Source organism: Morchella sextelata (assembly GCF_020137385.1).
Source record: "Morchella sextelata strain SCLS chromosome Unknown scls_16, whole genome shotgun sequence".
NCBI lineage: Eukaryota > Fungi > Ascomycota > Pezizomycetes > Pezizales > Morchellaceae > Morchella > Morchella sextelata.
The window spans coordinates 484,584-502,639 of record NW_025408631.1 but is presented as its reverse complement, the minus strand read 5'-3'; the positions used below and the strand labels follow the sequence as shown (position 1 = coordinate 502,639).

Sequence of the window (18,056 nt, the reverse complement as noted above, 5' to 3'; positions counted from 1 at the left end):
GAACCATATAGACAGCTTACAGGGAGCTGCTTTTCACGCGGCGAGGCAGCGCATCGGGACATTATTGTCACCGTTTCTGCGACTTTCACTTTAGGTAAGCTGTGCTCAAGCCACCATGCCTTGGCCAACAACCTCAGATTCCTACCAAGACTGCGGTCACACATACAGGCTCCAGTCTTGGAGTTATATAATAAAGCTACATACATTGAGATTGAGATATATGGCCTTACGGGCCCACCGGCTACAGCCTGCAGGCACTAAGATCCTATATTCAGTAGGTGCACGTCAACTTGCAATTGGGGCCTATTTATACTGCAGAACTATCTACTAATTTTCGACGGTCAGGATATACTTTACAGATATTCATGCTTGTCTATGGTGACTAGTGGGCTGGCGGTGTACACAGAGATACGAGAAGAGGCAAAGGACGGGCAGAAATCACGGCAGTATCAACAACGGCGGGATGGAAATCCGTGCGACTGCAGATATTCTAGAGATTCAAAAACCCTAATTACAAGATATTCCACCACCTGAAACTTAACCTTTTTTTGATGTGTCTTCAGATGATGCTTCCGGAGGATACGCTCTGTCAAAGGCCTCTACCTCGAAGCGGCCAATTTCGTATGTTGGGCAGAAACGGTATTTACCATGGGACCTGCATACCATTAAGGTTGTCCATGTCAACATTCCACACATTCCGCATATCTATCAATACCCATACTCCGGCCACGCTATCTCCAATCCAATCCTTCAAGTTACCAGCAGAGCTGTTTAAGCGGGCTGGACCCTTCTTTCTCGGGCCATACGTTGGGGAGAAGGTTATCAGAATAGGTTTAAGACACGTTACGACGGCTACGTGGTTGCAACTGGTTAAGCATATGTATTAGTTTTGAGATCCTATAGTTCAGCCGCGGCACCGATCTGTTCCAATCATCATTACCCTGATCTTTCTTCATTCGTAATTGAGCTTCTAGGCCTCAGATAGCGAGACCTCGATCCCCAACAGTCTAAAATGTCTGTCCATATGCGTTTTCGGAAATCGAGGCTCACAATGTCTTGGCACCATTCCGAATCCCCCAAGCCTCCGCTTGCGGGAGATATGCAAGCCACCCGAAATACCGAACAAACAAACATTCAGCCACCTGGATTATGGGGAGGTAAATATTCTGCACCATAGGCGGGGGTCGTTACTTAAGTAGTCCCGTGTCCACCCTGTCTAAACTGGAGGCGGGGGAATTGGTGGGGCGAATTTGAGGGATGGATCCTTTTTTTGGTATTGTTCCTGGCATTCCAGATGTATTGGCGTATGGAATGCTGAATACCTCAACCACCCAACCTCCAGGCTGCGTGCTTCAGCCACTAGTTTAGTTTAGATAGAGCGCAGAAACAGTTTTTGAAATAGGAATTAAATATCCCAGTTGTCCCCCGAGGTCTGCCTGTTCTCAAGAATTAGTCAAAACCAAGGACAAACGAAAGACTAACCCCACAGTCCCTGCAAAACTACGATACTAACCCAACAATCCACAGCAGCAATGAGCCGACACCGCATACTCCTCATCGTCAAGGTCTGCGTCGCCTTCCTCATCCCGCCCGCGCTCTATTCCCTTGCGGTGCCCATCTACCTCCTCGCCACACACCAGCTCGACGCCATGACCAAGTCCAACAGCATCCTCCTACTCACAACAGTACATCTCTCATACCATATTTCCCACATCAATTAATACATCACCACTAACAAAACCTGCAGTCAGTCTTATCACTTCTGTTCCTCTTCTGCTGGAGCTTCGCGCGCAGCAACGGGCCCATACGGCCCCCCTCCACGGGCAAAAAAGTAACCTTCCTCTTCAGTCTCCTCAGCACGACCTTCTGGCTCGCCTCGCTGTGGACCGGCGGCGTGGTGGCCGTCGAACAACTGACCTGCCGACCCGGCGCCGCTAAAGACGCCATGTTGTGGAGCGCGGGGATGACGTGCCGGCTGCACCGCGTGGGTGTTGCGTTCTCGGCTGTTGGATTGTAAGTCCCACCATGCCACCAACACATCCGCTATTTAATTGGGAGTTCTATCAATTAACAACTACCTCTATACAGCCTGTCATCGCTCATGATACTCTCGCTCATGGTCGAGATCTCTGACCGTCCGTTTGGCGGCGTGAGCACGGAGGCCACCATCAGCTGGACTGCGGAAAAGTTTCGTGAGGCATTGCTAGACCTGACGACGCAGGAGAATGGCGCAAACTTTGCGAAGGAGCTGTTGCAGGCGGATCGGGGGAAGACACCGAGGTCGTCGCACACGCCACGGTCGAGGACGCCGTTGAGTATTACGCAGGAGTGGAATGGGGGTGGACCTGGCGGAGGAGGGGAGTGAGGTTGATGTGGTGTTTTCTTGGGGCAAGATTCGGTTTGGTTTGGGAGAATGGGTTTTCTTTAGGAGAAGGGAGGAATGTAGTTGTAAATGTAGGTTTAGTAGTGCGGATTAGCGGAACGTGCCGAGACACGAGTCACGGTTCATGATTGACATCCCTGTTTCACGTGACACACAGAGTTGCAAGCTTAGGGTCTGATAAGCCTTATCATCACAATTATTTCTCCGAGCAGTGACATGGAAAACAAAGATAGGAATCAACATTGGCATGATGCGCCCATTGGGTTCTGTATCACCTTCGCCGGTCAAGTCGCACGATGATTGGCAGTGCAAGCTTCCAGCCCTCTAAACAATCTCTTCCAACCAAACCGAACGAAGTGCAAAAGCCAACTTACAACAGCGGTAGATCTGTCTCAGAACTATTAGGAGGTCCCATATCTCAAATATGATTGCTTTTTCGCTCTAAAGATTCTCTTACTTCTGCATCCGGTGCCTCCTAGCCCGTAGTCAAAAGGAGGGTTGTGTCAAAAACATATGATGGCTTGGTTGTGTGCTATCTCTAACCGTTACTGATCTCTATCCTCGTTGATACTCGACTCCATAAAGCATCCAGTCAGAGCCATAGAGAGCAGAGCTCCTGTCCTATGCATCGCTTCGCTCTGGAAAAAGTCACCCAAAACCCAACCTAACGCTACCAACTCCACTGCAAATTCCTCTCATCAAGGATAATTATTTTGAATTTTTTTATTCAGCAAAAAGCAGCAAATTACTCCGCGGATAGATTTTTTAGCCCCTTCTTCCCACTCTACTCCACCCACCACCCAAATCCCCTCTCTATTTACCACCAGCAGTTACGGCGGCAGCCGCAAGCGGGGGCGCGGCCGCAGCAGTCAGGTTCGCGAGCTTGTTCGAGAGGTCTATCTGGGTACGGATTGTGTTTGCCAGGTACGAGATCAAGAGGACGTCCTGGATGTGTGTGTTGAACATGCGCTCGACGTCTGATCCCGACACCTTTGGCGCCAAGGCCAGGGTGTTCATGAGGAACTTTCCGATCGCAGTAGAGCCCTCGGTTTCGCCATCCTTTTACATCGTGGTTAGCACTGAGGTGGTAGGAGAGGGGGGGGGGAGACTCACAATGACTTTTGCGACGTAGTCGCTGACACGGTCGAGCATGCCGAGCACTTCCTCAATAGCCCGCTCGAGCGCGTGGATGTCTGTCATGACGCTGACAGTGCGGTCCTCGGTGTTCTTTGCGCCGGCGATGAGCTCGAGGCCGCTGCGGTCGCTGTCGTTGTAGCGGATCTCGTAAGGTACGGGGACAAAGAGGCATGAGTCGGCGATGCGGTCAGGGTTGACGCCGACGGCAGAGGAGATGTATGTCCTGATGGCAATGTCCTTGCCCGGAGCGGTGGACATGGTGAGGTGCACTGCGGGGTGGGGGAAGGTACCCTCGCCGTTGGAGGCGTAGAAGTTCTGGATGAGGGCAGAGAAGGTGTTGAGTTCGGGGGAGGTAGCGTACCTAGTCTTGAGTTAGCAGGGAGAGAAAGGGGAGGGGACGGCGGGGGGCGGGGGGGAGATTACCAGCCGACCAGAACCTCCTTGGGGTTTGCCTTTAGGTGGAGGCTGAGCATGGTCTTGTGGTAGTCCATATCTACTTCGACCTATATCTCAGGTGCTTCTCCGTAAGCCCTCTCTACTCATCCCATCCTATTCATCCTATCCCATCCTATGCAATCCTTGATTCCTCATGGGCATAACGCACCTGTTCCTGGCTCTCATTATGGCCAACCGCGAAGCAATTCCTGATCTCCACCTCGCTCCCATCCTCGCTCCTGACACCCAGTAGTGTTCCAATAACTCTCTCCTGGTCGGCGTTCCGTCTTAACGAGTGGTCGAGGATCGAAAAGAGCGCCTATACCATCACCGACTATATCAGCAACACAGCCTCACCACCCTAACTAGGAGGGTAGAAAAAACCGACTTGCGCATGAATCTGGACGTTCAACGGGCCGGTTGTTGCGTGGGCGGGCGAGACGTTGAGGGTTGGCAGAGGCCTGGCAAGGTGGATGTATGAATCTTGGTCGGTCATGATGGGTGATGACTGGGGACTTTCCGCCGCGATCTGATGTGGGTGGGTATTTTTTTGTGAGAGCGGGTTGTTTACTCTAGAGAGGTGGGTTATCGATGGCGCGGGGCAGCTTGGTCGTTGGGGCGGATGCTGCTGGCTGCAACGGACTAAAGTTTCTTTAGGGTTTTTTGATTTTTTCGTGGGGTGGCTTGGCGGGAGGGTAAACCCTACCTTGTCAATGATGATACGGTATCGTGAAGATACATGTATGGAGATAAAATTCGGTGCTTTACTGCAATTGACTGACTACAGTTAAATCGGTGATCATATATATTCATGTGGCTTGGGGTATACTGTAAGGACAAGATTCATACACTTCCCATTGTAGCGACACTATCGTAAGCAAATGTATCCTGCTACACTCGAAAGTCAAACTTACATTCCCGGAAACATATGGAGGAAAGAGGTACATGTATGCAGGTGATTGGATAATATAACTACCTGTAAGCTCTTCTCGGTAATTGATATGCGATTTCATGATTTCGAAAGCCTTGATTTGCCCTGTAATCTGGAGCAATCTGCATAAAAGTGAGATTCTTTTAATTAAGCTAGGCCTGGCCGGTATATCACAGCTAAGATATAAATAGAATCTTTCCTAGTGGTTTTTTAAGACTGTGTCTTCACCTATCTAACAGTATCTATAAATGATACTCAATGTCTCAACGAGCGATTCAGGCTATTGATGAACGAGTTCTTTCTATCTGAGGTCTGGATTGGTCTCGAGAAGATTGCTCCGGCCGGCTCTTTTTGCTCTATTGCTCGGATGCTGATGAGAGGAAAGATGATTGAGATTAAACGGGCTGTCGCAGCTTAACTTATAGGTCTCGAAGCTAACACATATCTTTAACTGATTACAACTGTAACGTGTTTACAAAACGTTAGTACATACCTGAGCTTTCTGATCCGCTTGGAATTACATACATTTCCGTTTTCCTTCTTGCGGTACGTCTAGATACTTTATTACCTGGTATTTATTCTTCGTCTATTGCGATTTATTTCTTGGCACGAGAATCCCCACATCGTTATCTTATCTGATTCACTCAGGTAACAATCTAAGTCATACCTAGCCTCTTCCGAACAGCCATAATAATTCACTCATCGCGATTTAGAAGGGCGATTCGTAGTACTATTGTAGCTCCAGGTGATGAGAATGTTACACAGTAAATCCCAGGAAATTGGTCCTAATATCGCAGCTTCCGCATTTTTTTGACAAACATTTCATGAACGCCACTCGAGCACTCTTAGAAGCTAGCTGTGGCTCGATCCAATTCCAGTGGTGGACTGCTGCTGCTGCTGCCTAAACCGCACCTACCTCGCATCGACAGCAAAGTCATTTCCAACCTCCACCACAAATCACCTATCTACCCCGCAGTCGACTTTTCTCCAAAATTGAAGCGAACAAGTGACAAAATCATCCATTGAGCAAGCATACCGTGTGCTGCAAACAAATCTGTAAGTTAGCAAACACCCCGGAGATGAAACAACGATAGCGTTCTTATCGCTTATCTCCAACTAACCGCCCAATTACCAGCTCTGTGAACTCCCTACCATGGAGGGACAATCAATTGAACCAACCGATATGGGGCCTGAGACGTGGTTCGCGACTGTTAAGCACCGCCACAATATCGACTTGATCGATGGCTATGCGGGGGCCGAGTTCTTCGTCGTCGAAGGCGACTCTTTACTACGGTGGGTGTTCTCGGACACCCGCATCGATTTCGATGAAGGGTTCCAGCTGCTGCATGCAGTGTTTGTCGTGGAAGAGTTTCTACAACGGCTGAGGAGGAGGAGGTGCAACTTTGCACTTGTTTTTTTCGACGGTGTGTAATAACTACCCTCTGCTGGAATCTTTCAATCAACTAGTCGGGTAACATAGAGAAGAAGTCGTTGGCTAAAACAAATTCCCCGTGCAATAGCTTGTGAAAAATTATGCATACCGCCGACACCCACAGGGGCGAAGAACGAGTGGAAATATCGGTTTGCGAGGTCGGCTATCGTGGAACATCTGATGGGTGTGGAGGGGCTGGTGTCGAAGTTCAAGAGTATCGATGATATGGGATTCCGGCGGTATCTAGATGATAAACGACCATACTTCGTCATGGCCCACGATGGAGGGGATTCCGAAGATACACGGAGACCCTTATTAGAATCACTGAAGAAGTTAATCGACATTGGTCAGAATGTTGCGTTAATCAATGAGTGTGAGTTCGTTGATAGCAAGGTATTCATCGTCTTTAGGAAAAACAATGCTCGCTACCCTTCGTGCTGATTGATCCTTCGTATCGCTAGATTTTCTCCACCGTCCTTAAAACAAAGTACACCCGCGAGCCGGTATTTCTTAAAGGAGGGCCAGATGATGAGACACCCGAGGAGCAAAAGGAAAAGCTTTCGTTGCCCGAGTTTAGCTCGGCCAGAGAGCGCTTGTCTGTAGCAGCCGTTGCCCGGTCTCTCAAGCAGGAACACCCCGACGGACAACAAGAATACCTGCATAGTGTATTTCTGCTTCAGACTGCATTGTTGTCACACCTTTCACTTTTGCAGCGATGTTTCCCTCTCCCCGAAAACGCAAAGTCGGGCCCAGAATTCCACAACTTCTTGCAACGCATTACCGCAATATCCAAAGAGCTTCTACAAAATAATGAGGTTTCGTTCGAGGATGCCAAGAATGATGTTTGCGATTTCCTTGATGGGCGGCTTCTATTGAAACTCATCCTGCTCACCCCAGATCCAGTTTCAGATGCTGTTAAGGAAACCTTCTCGAAGCTATCCTCCGAGGTGCATCGTCTTAGCGACGTGACTCTCACCTTCCCCGAGCTTACAGGCACCGAAACCGTTCCTATCCCAGATGCAGCACCAGAGATAGAGCACGCCGAAGACACGGCATCAGTAGACGATTCCGGAACTGAAGGATCAGCAACAGAGGTTGCATCTTCAAGCTACTCAGAATCGTCCACCGCAACATTGACTCCCCGTCAAACGACTATCCTCCGCTTCACCAACCCTGTGCTCGACCCCTACCTGTCGCAGGTCAAGCTACCGATTGAAGTGTCCACGCAAGATGAGGAAAATACTGAAACTGACGCGGATATTCAAGTTGCTCGCGAAACCCAAACCTGGCAATATGCGAAAAAGACGGTTGTTGCTGCGCCTGTAAAGGCGGCTAAGAAGCCCTCTCTTGGGGTTGGCAGACTTGGAAAGGTCACACAAGCACCGACAAAGGGACAGCAAGGTGATAAGTTTGAAAAGAGAGCCGCCGGAAAGGTCAGAAGGTCAGAACAGCAGTACTGCAACCAGATGAACCGATATGCGGCGTCACTTACGGATTCTACAAACGGTGGTATCGACCCAAAACTCATCGTTGTGGAGGAAAAAGGGAAGAAGAAGGAAAAGGGGCCGGAGAACGTACCCGAGGCTGCTGATAAGACTGCAAAGGGTGGAAAGAAGGTCATTGGGAAAAAAGAAACTGTTCTCGCGAAAGGAAAGACCACCGTGAAGGAAACCGCACCCAAGGGCAAGACGACGGGAAAGATTTCAGCTGCCGAGATCATCCGCCAAAATAACTCTGCGAAAAAGGCTGGTAAAGAAGCTAAACTGCAAGACCTTTGGAACAACTTTTTCCGAGACGTAAAAAAGATCACAGACGATGAGGATGCGATGGCTAGGTTGGATACATGGCTGAAGGAGACGAAAAAGACTGTAAAGGATAATTCGGAATGGCCATTTATCCAAGCTGAAGGACGGCTGTATAAATTGCAGCTTCTCCAACGTCTGTGGACTGGATATTGTCGCCGTGGTGAGCAGAAACAGGGATACATGGTTGCTGCAGTCCTGTTCGACGAAGCTCGCACGATTCTCGGTTCGGGAGGCTTGACACAGAAAATCCAAACTTATATCCAGAACATCTTTCTCTCGCTCGGAATTGCTATGCCTCCGGGAAAGCCAATCAAGACACTCCCCGACCGCAAGCTTTCTATTCTCTTCGACGCAACCTGGAATGGAAAAATAGAGTCTCCCGATATTAAACTTGGCATGTCTAGTGAGGAGTTTCAGTTGTTGCATTGTGGGCCTTGGATGGATCGAAATATGGATTCCGCCCCGGATCCACGTGTTCCCTTTGAGCCTGATGGTTGGCAGAGAAAAGTGTTGGATGAGCTTGATGGTGATAATTCTGCACTTGTGGTTGCTCCAACTTCTGCGGGTAAAACTTTCATTGCGTTTTATGCAATGGAGAAGGTTCTTAAGGAGAACGATGACGGTATCCTCGTTTACGTTGCCCCAACCAAAGCTTTGGTATGTTGACTTAGCAATTTCTGATCATGAGTTATCACTCGCAGCTAACAATTAACCTAGGTGAATCAAATTGCGGCCGAAGTTATCTCTCGATTCAAGAAGAATTATCGTTATGCCGGAAAGTTTGTTTGGGCAATCGGAACCAGGGAATGGACTATCAACAAGCCTAAAGAATGTCAAATTCTCATCACGGTCCCTCATGTCCTCCAGAGCATGCTGATGTCACCTACAAATGCCACATCTTGGACCCCTCGCATCAAACGCATCATATTCGACGAGGTTCACTCTATTGGAAACGCTGAAGACGGTGCCATTTGGGAGCAACTTTTGCTGCTATCCCCCTGTCCAATTGTCGCCTTGTCTGCCACTGTCGGCAATGCAGAGGAATTCTCCTCGTGGCTCAGAGCAACACAGAGTGCACAGGGCGTCAATCTCAGCATGGTACAGCACCCACATAGGTACTCTGATCTTCGCAAGTTTGTATACCGGCCAAAGAAAACTCAAGAGACTATGTTTAATGGGCTTCCAAGGACGTCTCGCTTCCAAACTTTAGAGTTTGGCGACGGGATGACTAGGATACATCCGATTGCTGCCTTGGTGAATACCAGAATTGAGATGCAGGATGATTTGTCGCTTGAACCTAAAGACTGCCTCCAACTTTACTGGGCGCTTTCGAAAGCCCAGAACGAGAAATTTCCTATCTCTGACGAACTCGATTACAAGAAGGTTTTCGGGACGAAAGGCGGGGTGATCGTAAAGAAGGATGTGGTAGAGTGGGAGGAGAAATTGAAAGAAGTTGTGAAGGCCTGGATGAAGGATAAAACATCGCCTTTTACGAAAGTGGTTGAAATTTTATCAAATGAGCAGATCGCAGAAAAGAAAGCTCTTGAAACCAAGGCTACGACCGGCGCAGAAGGTGAGGCAGAGACTAAAACTACTACAGGTGCGGTTATCGAGAAAAATGCCTACTTGTATCAGAATACACTTAATCTTCTACAATCTCTCCATAACGCGAACGCTTTGCCAGCAATTCTCTTCAACTATAGTCGTCAGAAGTGTGAGACAATCTGTGGAGTCCTTTGTGAACAGCTCGAGGTCGCCGAGACTAAGTGGAGGGAAACCAATCCAAAGTGGACCAGCACAGTCAAAGCTTGGGAAGCATATATGGCCAACAAGAACGCGCGTGGATCTAAGGTTCAAAAGATTGCGAAACCTGAGGCAGGTCAGTCTAAGAATGATATGATGAGGGATGCAGGCGAACTCGAGGGAAGCTATTTGGATCGGTTCGACCCGAAGTATCCGAGTGCCGAGTTCTCGTTTGCAGACACCAGGAAGCAGGGAAACGCAGAGTTGGAAAATGATATCAACGACTTGATTAAGTGGGGAACTCCCCCGATGCTAGTGAACGCTTTTAAGAGGGGAATTGGTGTTCATCACAGTGGTTTGAACAGGTAAGGTTGATTCTTATCTTGGTGAAATATACATTACTTACCTCTTTTAGAAAATACCGACAAGCTGTTGAGATGCTGTTCCGGAAAGGGTATCTTAGAGTAGTGATCGCTACCGGCTCGCTTTCTCTCGGTGTTAACATGCCAACGCGTACAACGGTTTTTGCTGGGGACTCTCTCGATCTCACTGCCTTGAACTATCGTCAAGCTTCTGGTCGTGCTGGTCGTCGTGGTTTTGACAATATCGGAAATGTTGTCTTCCATGGTTTCTCAGAAGACCGAATCAACCGTCTCATATCATCGAAGCTACCTCCTCTTCTTGGTCACTTTCCAATTGGTGCGTCATTAGTACTTCGCCTATTCATTTTGCTGCATTCCTCGAAGGAATCTGCACATGCGAAGAAAACAATCAATAGTTTACTCACTCAGAACCAGCTGGTTCTCGGTGGACAAGCACCCAAGGAACAAGTCCTCCATCACCTCCGGTTTTCTATCGAATACCTCCGGAAGCAGAAGCTTATCGGCTCCACTGGGACACCATTGAACTTCGCAGGGTTAATGAGCCATCTTTATTATGTTGAGGATTCGGCTTTTGCGCTTCATGCTCTATTGATCAGCGGTTATCTGCAGGAGGTTTGTAGAGATATTTACGAGAAGCCAGAGCAAACCTGCCAAGACCTCTTGCTCGTGATGGCCCATATCTTTGGACGCAGGAAATGTCGCCCAGGGATCAAAACTCTTCCCCCAATGCCGACTCGCATGAAGCAGATTCTCAAACAACAGAATGATGATACACTCAAGACATACACCACCTATGTCGAGACATTCGCGAAGGGATACCTGAACTCTCCGGACAATATTTTACCATTCTCGAATGTTCAGTGCGGAAATACAGAGGAGAAGTCCACTACTGGCCCCACAGCTCGTTCGGCATTCGTAGCGCTCTCCGGTCATACTGACCACTTCTCATCCATCGACGACTTGGTTTCCTCTGTCCGCCTCGGGGTTCTTCCCGAAGGCGCATCGATACCCCATATCCCGACCGACGACATGGACTTGAACGGATACCTCGTCGATTTCTACAAGCACAGCGATGTAAACAAGCTTCAAGCTGAGAATGGAATTCGTCCAAACAAGGTCTGGTTTGTATTGAAGGATTTTTCGGTCGTACTCGAGACTATCGTACCAGGAATAATAGCAGTTCTGAAGGATGGGCCTGGCGCGTATTATGACTTGAGCGGGGGTAGTGGCGATGAAAAGGGTGATCTGGAAGAGGTGGAGGTTGTGAGCGAGGAGGTAGAGGGTGAGGAGGAAGAAATGATCAAAAAGAGTGAAGGGTTCGGGAAGGTTCTCAAGGCCTTCAAGGTATTGAGGTCCACCTTTGACGAGAAGTTCAAACTCATGTGGGCTTAAATGTTCGTTGCATGGGGCAGGGGAGGGGAGAGAGGGGGGAGTGGGTATATACTCTGCTATTTCAAAAAAAAAAAAAGTGCAGTATTGTTTGTAGCTATTTTGATCTATATCCTAGATAGTATTTGCTAAAATCGCGAGTAGTAATCCAAAATTTGTAGCTGGTTGACCTTGGTTGAAATAATCTTTTTGTTTGGAAGTGTCACACGATAACCTCTAGTCTCAAAAAACACACCCACAGATTAGCAGCTTTGAGTTGAATAAGTAGATGGTTTGATTTTAAAAGCTAAGGGAGGAATCCCTCCATCTAGACCCCCGAGATTGATTACAGTCTTCTGCATTCAGCACCTGCGACTATTACGCCTCTTAGTGGCGGAGTCTCCTATCTAAGCGGCATGCGCCACAATGAACGAATGATCGATAAACAATCACAAACGATCACTCGCAAGATCACGTGGCATAACTTGTCATTTTTCCAAGTGTCGGACCTTGTGTAGCAGATCTTACCTGGATTCTAGACGCTGGGCTGAAAAATAGTGTCCTATATGATATCGGCGGTGCTTTGTCCCCTTACAAACCTTTCAAAGACCTGCCATTCACTGGATGTATCTACTCCGACTTTGGTATTATGGCTAAGAGTACGTCCCTTTGGTGATTTTGTAGTTATAAAACTGCGTTCCACAACGGCTCAGTTATGTGAGTGCAAACTGCGACTACTAACTTAAAAACGGCTTTCTGATTGTTAAACACAAGTTATTGGGGTTACAGGACCTGATAGGGTCTCTGTATTAGAACGTCCCGTAAAAGGGCTTGCTAAACAGGCACAATTTTCCCTCTCTTAACCTCCGTTTTGACTTGTGTCCAAACGCACCCAGTGTCTTGGCACTTCCTTTCATGGATAAATTAATTAAAAACTACAAGTCAACTCTTCCAACGTCAACCCACAAACACCTACTCAAATCAATGGCCGACCTTGGTCCCTCGAATCCTCGCCTCAAGGACCTGCACCTCGGGGTGATGGCGTCCAAGCGTATCGATATCTTCAAACGCCTCATTCCCACTACTACAGAATTTCCTACCCATAAAGACTTCAAGCCGACAATCGACATGGCTCCACGCCCTTGCCCTGGGCTAGGTCGACTTGACCGCCTTCCCATGGATTTGCATGTTCAAATCTTCAAGCGTCTTAGTGTGCACACCATCTGTGCCATGCGCCAGGTCAACTCCTATGCGAAGTCCGTCGTGGAGATAATCCCAGCCTTCAACAGCACACGAAAGTACGCTCCTCACGCTTTCCAGGCCATCCTCCTGACAGGTGCCTGTACCCTATTTACCATACAGGATCTTTTCAACGTGCTTGTTACCCCAGGTTGTCACCTCTGCGGAGCATTCTCTGCCCAATTATACCTTCCGTCACTCTCTCGATGTTGCACCAACTGCCTCGAGCTCTCTCCGTCGCTAGAAACAATGAAGATTTTCATCGCCCAAGATCTCTTTGGTCTCACAGGTAAACAGATCAAAGAGATGACTGGTGTCGTTAACGGGATTGCCGGGTGGTATCATGACTACACTATGTATAGCTCGGTCAAGAGTACACCGACCCTTGTTTCGAGAGCCATGGTGGAGGCTGCCGCAATCCGCTTTCACGGGGGTCGGCTCGAGATGGAGCGCTTCGTTGAAAACCGCATAAAGAACGTAAAAAGCCGCCGATTCCACACCAAACCCCAAGAAGAGTGGCATACAAGAAAGAGGGCTACTGTCCAATTCCCGTTGCTAGACATTAAGAGCGGGGAAACCGCTGACGGAATCTACTGTCGCGGCTGTCAGTTGAAGCACAAGCTCCCAGGTTATAGGAATTATGCGGCTTGCGTTTTCAACGAGCCGGATAAGGCCTGGCGGATAAGGGATGTCGCCTACGACGATGCGGGGTTCAATGCCCACATCAGATTGTGTCAGGACGCCAGGGACTTGTGGAAACAAAGTGAAGGTAGTAGGGAATGGTGGTTGAACCTTAAGGACGAGGGGATCAAGTGGTGGGAAGAGAGAGGATCAGAGAGGAAAGACAGGAAAGCTAGCCGTGTCGGTAAGCATAGAATGGATTACCCTCAGGAAACCCCTGAAGCCTTCCGCCATCGAACTGTCGCCTACCTGAGGCATCATTCGTGCATGGTATCTCCAGCTTCATTCCGTTAAATTTTCAGTCCAACAGACGGGCGTTTCCGGGATCCTCTGCTTTGGTTGCTTGTGTGGAGGATTAAGGCGCGGAGTATGTCTATGCTGGTAAAGAAGGTAAAGACCCGTGGAAGATCAAGGCAAATGCCCCTAGCTATAATATGATAACTGTCGCAAATAAACATATCATATTCGTTCTAAGAATCTTGTGTTTGTGAGTCTCATACTCAGGTCATTACTTGAAACACCTTCAAACACTTGTACCTATCACTGCGTATCAATGTCTAAATCTTCGTAAATGTACCTTGTGATCATGTAATGTCCAACTCACGCCGAGAACGCCAACGCCGAGAGAGAGTAAAGCAAAACGGAGGTTAAGATGAAGTAACACAGAAAACCGCTCCTTCCCAGACCGATAGATCCGGCGTGTGAGTTTATCACTGATGCATGATGTTCCAATAGTTCTGGGCCGCACCCGGCCTCGAATAGTTCCATTGAGAAAAAGACAATTGATCATGACAAAGTGGGCCGTTACTTGATGAAACCCTGAGAGTCATTATTTCGACATACGAATCGTTCGCGGGGGTTTGGTAGTCTGCAGGCTGATAGTTCGTATGTCTTTATATCAAAGCGTCATTGAATTTTTGGGCGTAGCGAAATCTGTCATTTTACACTACGTGTTACTTTACAGCACGTCTACTGAAATCTGTCATTTTGAATCTTTTCCGTATTTTCAACGGTGGATGAAGATACAACCAATGAAATAATCAATCAAATCAATCAAACGGCGGATGAAGTACAGGCAGCCACCCACCCTGAGATATATATTGCCGACCTTATCACATCAGTGGAAATGTACTCGCAGAAAAAAATCAGTTAACCAGCCTCGAGCCCAAACTCCTCATAGGCAAGAACGACGATTAGAGATATATGGAGACCTTTGCGGAAATTTAACTACGAATCGTCGGTGCAACCGTCTCCTCGATCTTCCTCATAAACACAATGGGTATCCTAACCACAGAAAGATCCAATATATATATACACACACCCACCTGCATGCTTCTAAAGCTGCATTTCTTCAACCCTTACACGGGGAGGGAAAAAAAAAGAAAAACATCATTAGCCGAGGGTTGGTTGAGAAACAAAGGGAAAACCCATGGACTCAGGGTTTGCTCCTCGATTGAAAGTCGCGGAATATAATATATGGCGTATATAGGATAATGCCTTTTACTTTTGACATCCCACAAAACAGGGAGTTGGGGCCTCGCAGAATGAGTATGTATAATTACTTTTCTGGATGACACGAATACTAGCGTTTACCACCCGGAGGTGCAGTCTACAGTCTGACGTTTTCAAATTTATTCTGATCTTCCAGCGCCTATATATTTTCTCCTACAACTCGAGTCCAGCGTACCAGGATCCTTGGGCAAGTAACTCACTTTAATATGGCTTCCGAGCACACTTACTCTTAACTATTATTTCACTCGTGCCTTCAATTATCTGTTCTCATTTGCAGAGTTATTTTAACAAGATTTCATACTGACACTTTTAATTCTTATAACAGGTGATTCCTAAAACTGATACATTAGGAGACAAGCTCTCAAATCCCCCCACAAACCGAGGTTTTGGAGAAGCTCGAGTGCCCTGTTCCTGGTTCGACTTTGGGAGTGGAAAGAAAGCATGGCCCAGTTTGTGGCTAATCCCGACTACAGTACAATCTCCTTGTAAGGGTACAAAAGTGACGCGAAATCGATACACCCCATCTTCCTCGCCTCGATGCGCCTCGTGGACAACACTGGTCTTACCTTTATAGGGCGTGTACCCTTATCGGAGGAGCAAATTTGCACCTACGAAGCCCATAGCGGACCCCAACACCTACTCTTATAAGGCGAATACCCCTATAACCCGAACTCTTATAAGGAGATTGTACTGTAGCTGGCTTTTTGTTTGATAATTAATGCATATGGGGCTAGAGAAAATCCCGGTCTAGTCATTGATAACTTCTTCCAGGTTCTAACTGCTGACAAAAGTCGTATATATAGGACAAAATTCTTGGGACAGACTTCCGCTGACACCGATTTCGAAAAATGTCATAAGATATTTGGTAAGTAGCTTTCGGACGCTGACAACTGACACCCCAGCTACAGTACTCGTGTAGTGCATACTAGCTACATGCCAAATTGCAAAAAGGATAGAGAAGAGGAGAACGAGGTACAAGTGCTTGACCTGGCTGCCTGCATGTACTATTTTATTAATCCGCTGAAATATACTGAGACGGTCATAGTTGGTGCATGTACTTAGCTATTCCATGTCCGACACTTCACCAATTCTTCTACACAAAAAGCAACACCCATACACCCTTCCCCCCTCCCCCTGGCTGTTGGCACTCCCAGGGTGCATCAATCATACGCTATCACTCGTTTGTCTTGGCTCCTGCGAGGATTGTGAAGGAGACGCCTGGGTCCCCAACCTAAGTCCTGCTGCGGCGGTATCACCTATCCTCCTATCCAGATTGTATGCCTCATAGCTAGGCACGGTTAGATAATTGGTGGTGATGAGGTCGTCCGTGTTACTAGCCAACCATCCTTGGCGCACAAATATCATTTTTAGCCACCAACACACATGGGCGAGTGGTCTAATGGATAACCCTCGCCAAAGAACACCGCGAGGTTTAGCCCTGCTTTCGATCACAGAAGGCCAGGGTTCGACCCAGGGGTGGGAGTAGTGCCAGTTCATCCCGGAACCGCACAGTACTTTTTGTTCTTTTTTTGTGTATGAAAGAAGAGATACTATAACCACCCAAAACGTACCTCTTGGGGTCTTTTTTGATTTTGATAATAGTGCCGCGGTTGAATTTGACATTCCGTGGCATTTTGGGTGAGCCCGTTGCCACGCAGAGGTCAGGGTTAGGTTCCGCTCTTGGCCAATCAGAGGGCGAGTAGGTTCGCAGAATTAAGGGCAGTACATATTAGATGTTCATGAAGGGGCTAGCTGCAGGTGAGTGGTGGGGGGTAAACATTCTAACGATCGACTTCGTTCGTATGCTCTGAATGCCAACCCCACCAACATCAAACGTCCTTCATCCTCATCACAAACGTAGCCTCAAAAATATACCCAACAACATGTCGGCACTCTCTCCCCACGCCACCTCTCTCAAGTTCCAACCTTTCTCTCCCACCCCCCCACCCCAAAAAAAAATAGAAAATAAAAAGGCTTCTTCTTCTTCTTCCAGAGATCGAGCCATCAACGACCCTTATGCCCTGATTAACGCGGGATTAACACAAGGAAGGTAGATACACCGCCGAAGCTGCTGGCGTGCTTAATTGAGATGGGAAATAATGTATTTGGGCTTGCCGCTAAGCGGATTTGGGCACGGCTTGGTGGTGGTAAAACATGCATTCTACTCGATAAATTCAGACGCTTTCCTGAGTTCTTAGCCGTACATAACCTCCTACTGCAATTCCAGATAATTGCTCAGTTCTGTAGAGCTAGAGCACAGTCCTCCAGCCTTTACATAACTCCCACCCGCCGACCCCAAGACTAAGCCCCATCTGTAGTCTGGCGCGTGACGACAAGGAAGGGTACTGTACTTTGGATTATGGGTATCAAGTGTTCTCTATAAGTATATATGGGAGGCCATCAATTGGGGGAGAAGAGGGGGGGGGACGGGGGCGAATCTCCCCCCTCCTGGATCCCCTCCGAATACCCTTTGAGTACGCTGCACTCCCACTACCCCCTACCTCCCCCCCCTCTCCGTCTTCATTCAATTCAATTCACATATGGGACCTTTTTGTTGCACCATAGGGTTTCCGACCGCCCACCAAAAACAGCATTAAAGTATGTACATCTAGATTTCTTCTCCAGCCAACGAGAAACGGGAAAGCGTAAGTGGGGCAGTCAGTAGTGGGCCGAACCGGTGCCGGCTGTCGAAAAGCCATATCCACGCAAATCTCGCCGTTACCTATCCCACTATACCCCGCAACACAACTCCCCTAGCTCCATTTTCGGCATGAGAACGAGGGTGCAGCGGCCGGTGCTCTATTGCTATGGTGAGGGAAGGAAATACACTCGGGGGTTGGGTGGGATATCTAGGGCTGAATAGACCCGGTAAGATTTTGGGGGGGGGGGGGGGGGGTAGTTGGCTGTTCCACGGGTTCTCTATGCTTATATGTTGGCGATTGGATTGTGGGTGGAGGTGGAGGTGGTGGTGGTGGTGGTGGTGAAATGGGACGGGATGGCGGGGTGG

At 48.2% G+C, this 18,056-nt stretch overlaps 5 protein-coding genes across 5 annotated transcripts; 3 read left to right on the top strand and 2 right to left on the bottom strand.

The window, feature by feature from the left end:
• Nucleotides 1-1,051: 1,051 nt before the first annotated feature.
• On the top strand, nucleotides 1,052-2,365 carry H6S33_003841 (uncharacterized protein; the record flags this gene model as incomplete). The annotated part of the gene is made up of 4 exons (XM_044835183.1): nucleotides 1,052-1,157; nucleotides 1,528-1,685; nucleotides 1,748-2,013; nucleotides 2,089-2,365. The coding sequence occupies 4 exons, from the start codon at nucleotides 1,052-1,054 to the stop codon at nucleotides 2,363-2,365; spliced, it is 807 nt and encodes a 268-aa protein (XP_044691375.1).
• An 831-nt stretch (nucleotides 2,366-3,196) lies between these two features.
• On the bottom strand, nucleotides 3,197-4,451 carry H6S33_003840 (uncharacterized protein; the record flags this gene model as incomplete). The annotated part of the gene is made up of 5 exons (XM_044835182.1): nucleotides 3,197-3,442; nucleotides 3,497-3,881; nucleotides 3,944-4,023; nucleotides 4,125-4,274; nucleotides 4,344-4,451. 5 exons carry the CDS (start codon nucleotides 4,449-4,451, stop codon nucleotides 3,197-3,199), a joined length of 969 nt encoding a protein of 322 aa, XP_044691374.1.
• Nucleotides 4,452-4,540: 89 nt separating this feature from the next.
• Nucleotides 4,541-5,014, bottom strand: H6S33_003839 (uncharacterized protein; the record flags this gene model as incomplete). Its single annotated transcript, XM_044835180.1, has 4 exons — nucleotides 4,541-4,597; nucleotides 4,662-4,722; nucleotides 4,805-4,846; nucleotides 4,932-5,014. The coding sequence occupies 4 exons, from the start codon at nucleotides 5,012-5,014 to the stop codon at nucleotides 4,541-4,543; spliced, it is 243 nt and encodes an 80-aa protein (XP_044691373.1).
• A 1,025-nt stretch (nucleotides 5,015-6,039) lies between these two features.
• H6S33_003838 (uncharacterized protein) lies at nucleotides 6,040-11,641 on the top strand (the record flags this gene model as incomplete). Its single annotated transcript, XM_044835179.1, has 5 exons — nucleotides 6,040-6,310; nucleotides 6,407-6,711; nucleotides 6,780-8,780; nucleotides 8,841-10,231; nucleotides 10,282-11,641. The coding sequence occupies 5 exons, from the start codon at nucleotides 6,040-6,042 to the stop codon at nucleotides 11,639-11,641; spliced, it is 5,328 nt and encodes a 1,775-aa protein (XP_044691372.1).
• A 960-nt stretch (nucleotides 11,642-12,601) lies between these two features.
• H6S33_003837 (uncharacterized protein) lies at nucleotides 12,602-13,831 on the top strand (the record flags this gene model as incomplete). Its single annotated transcript, XM_044835178.1, has 1 exon — nucleotides 12,602-13,831. One exon carries the CDS (start codon nucleotides 12,602-12,604, stop codon nucleotides 13,829-13,831), a length of 1,230 nt encoding a protein of 409 aa, XP_044691371.1.
• Nucleotides 13,832-18,056: the final 4,225 nt, after the last annotated feature.